The sequence below is a fragment of the Hibiscus syriacus genome, unplaced genomic scaffold (genome assembly GCF_006381635.1).
Source record: "Hibiscus syriacus cultivar Baekdansim isolate YM2019G1 unplaced genomic scaffold, ASM638163v2 tig00113124_pilon, whole genome shotgun sequence".
Lineage (NCBI taxonomy): Eukaryota > Viridiplantae > Streptophyta > Magnoliopsida > Malvales > Malvaceae > Hibiscus > Hibiscus syriacus.
Genome location: NW_024063444.1, coordinates 2,026,754 through 2,028,484, shown reverse-complemented (window position 1 = coordinate 2,028,484; position 1,731 = coordinate 2,026,754). Strand labels below are relative to the sequence as shown.

Genomic DNA, 1,731 nt, shown 5'->3' with positions numbered 1-1,731 from the left:
CATTGATGGCCCGAATGTCTAAATGAGTAACGGAACGAAACGTTAGACAACAAACTTAAACGAAATAAACGTTATGTATTAAATTAAAAAATAGCATAAATTAGACACCTTTCGTAGATTTAAATCTATTTAATTTAGTTTTAATTTTCCCCAAAACAAATTGGAATATAATCATCGGAATGAAGTACTCCGTCTCTTTATAATTTACCCATAAAAATTATTTCCTTTTCCTTCGCTCACATTTTCCTTGTAACTTAGTCAAATCCAATCTGGGTTTCTTTCATTTTGCATGTTCCGTTTAGTGGTTTTGAAGTGATACCCCCTTTCTTGGTCACTTCAATTCCAATTCAAAGTTCCAATATTTGGTTACTCTTACATCTCCCTTTCAAAATCTGGGTTCCTTTTTTTATTTCCAGCAAAGATTCAATGTCACAAGGCTTTTCGATCGAGCTTTACTTTGATCCAGCACTCGAAAACCAAGTCTTGAAAGCATGGAACGTTCTGGCTCGTCGTCAAATCACCACTCAATTAATTGAAATCGTGTCCAGGCCTCACATTACTCTCTTTTCAAGCCCTTTTCTTGACCCTCCCAAGCTCGAATCTATTCTAAAGTCTTTTGCTTCCAAACAAGGACCTTTACCTCTATCTTTTTCCTCGATTGGGACTTTCCCAAATGATAAAAATGTTATTTTTCTTGCACCAGTTCCAACAATGGCCCTCCTACAGCTCCAGGCTCAATTGTGTGAGGCAATTAAAAAGGAAGGGATCGAAATTGGGGAAGAGTTCAAAGCCGATTCTTGGATTCCCTATTGTGCAGTAGCTCAGGAAGTGCCGAAAACAAGGATTGCTGAGGCTTTTTGTGTGTTGAGAGAGTTGAAGTTGCCTGTTTCTGGGTATGCGATGGACATTGGATTGGTGGAGTTTTCACCTGTTCGTGAATATTTCTCATTTGAACTTGGGAATGCTGTTGAACCATGATATTCGGAGAGCTCATTGTTACAGTGTCAGTGTTTTCTTTATTGCCCTTTGTCAGAATTCCAAAATGAATTTTTTTTTCATGACGTGCTGCAAACAATGAATGATGGATTCTTAGTTGTTACTTAATATGTTGATTTTACAGGTCAGTTTGAAACTTACTTCATTATCCTATCATTTTATTACCTGCTGTATTTTAGCATTACATAACCAGATTCTCTATTGAATGGGACTAAAAACTGGTTGCCCTCATAATTTTCATCAATCTTTTACCTTTGTGAATATATCTAGTTCACTAGATTTATGGAAATTGCATTGATGAGGATGTGTTTTGCAATCATATGATCAGACTCTTAATTTGGTTCACACCATTTATCAGTTTGCTATCATGGTTTGGATGTTTGGAATCATACATTGAATGCACCATGCATTATAATTTGGATTTTAGAAGGTACGCAGAGCATATCGGGAACTTTTTTTTTGGGAAAATATGTTATCAAATCATTTAAGTATTCATGTATTCTACTTATTGTTCCATAAGCCTACTTATGTTTGTTCTTTCTACAAGCATTATATGAGATTTTGTTATCGGTTTCAATTTCTATACATTCCTCCTAGTCTTATTGCTATTAGTATGTTTGCATAGTATATGCTGGAAATGTTTAATTTCCCGAGTGTAAGAATATTATAGTCTTATTGATTAGTTTCATGCTAAGGAAATTTGATGACCCTTCCTGCTCTTTTGCATTCAAAATA

The 1,731-nt window shown here is 35.1% G+C and overlaps 1 protein-coding gene across 1 annotated transcript; it reads left to right on the top strand.

The window, feature by feature from the left end:
- The first annotated feature begins 263 nt into the window (after positions 1-263).
- LOC120185553 lies at positions 264-1,201 on the top strand. Its single transcript, XM_039189735.1, has 2 exons — positions 264-1,003; positions 1,121-1,201. The coding sequence occupies exon 1, from the start codon at positions 427-429 to the stop codon at positions 976-978; it is 552 nt and encodes a 183-aa protein (XP_039045666.1). The 5' UTR covers positions 264-426; the 3' UTR covers positions 979-1,003; positions 1,121-1,201.
- Positions 1,202-1,731: the final 530 nt, after the last annotated feature.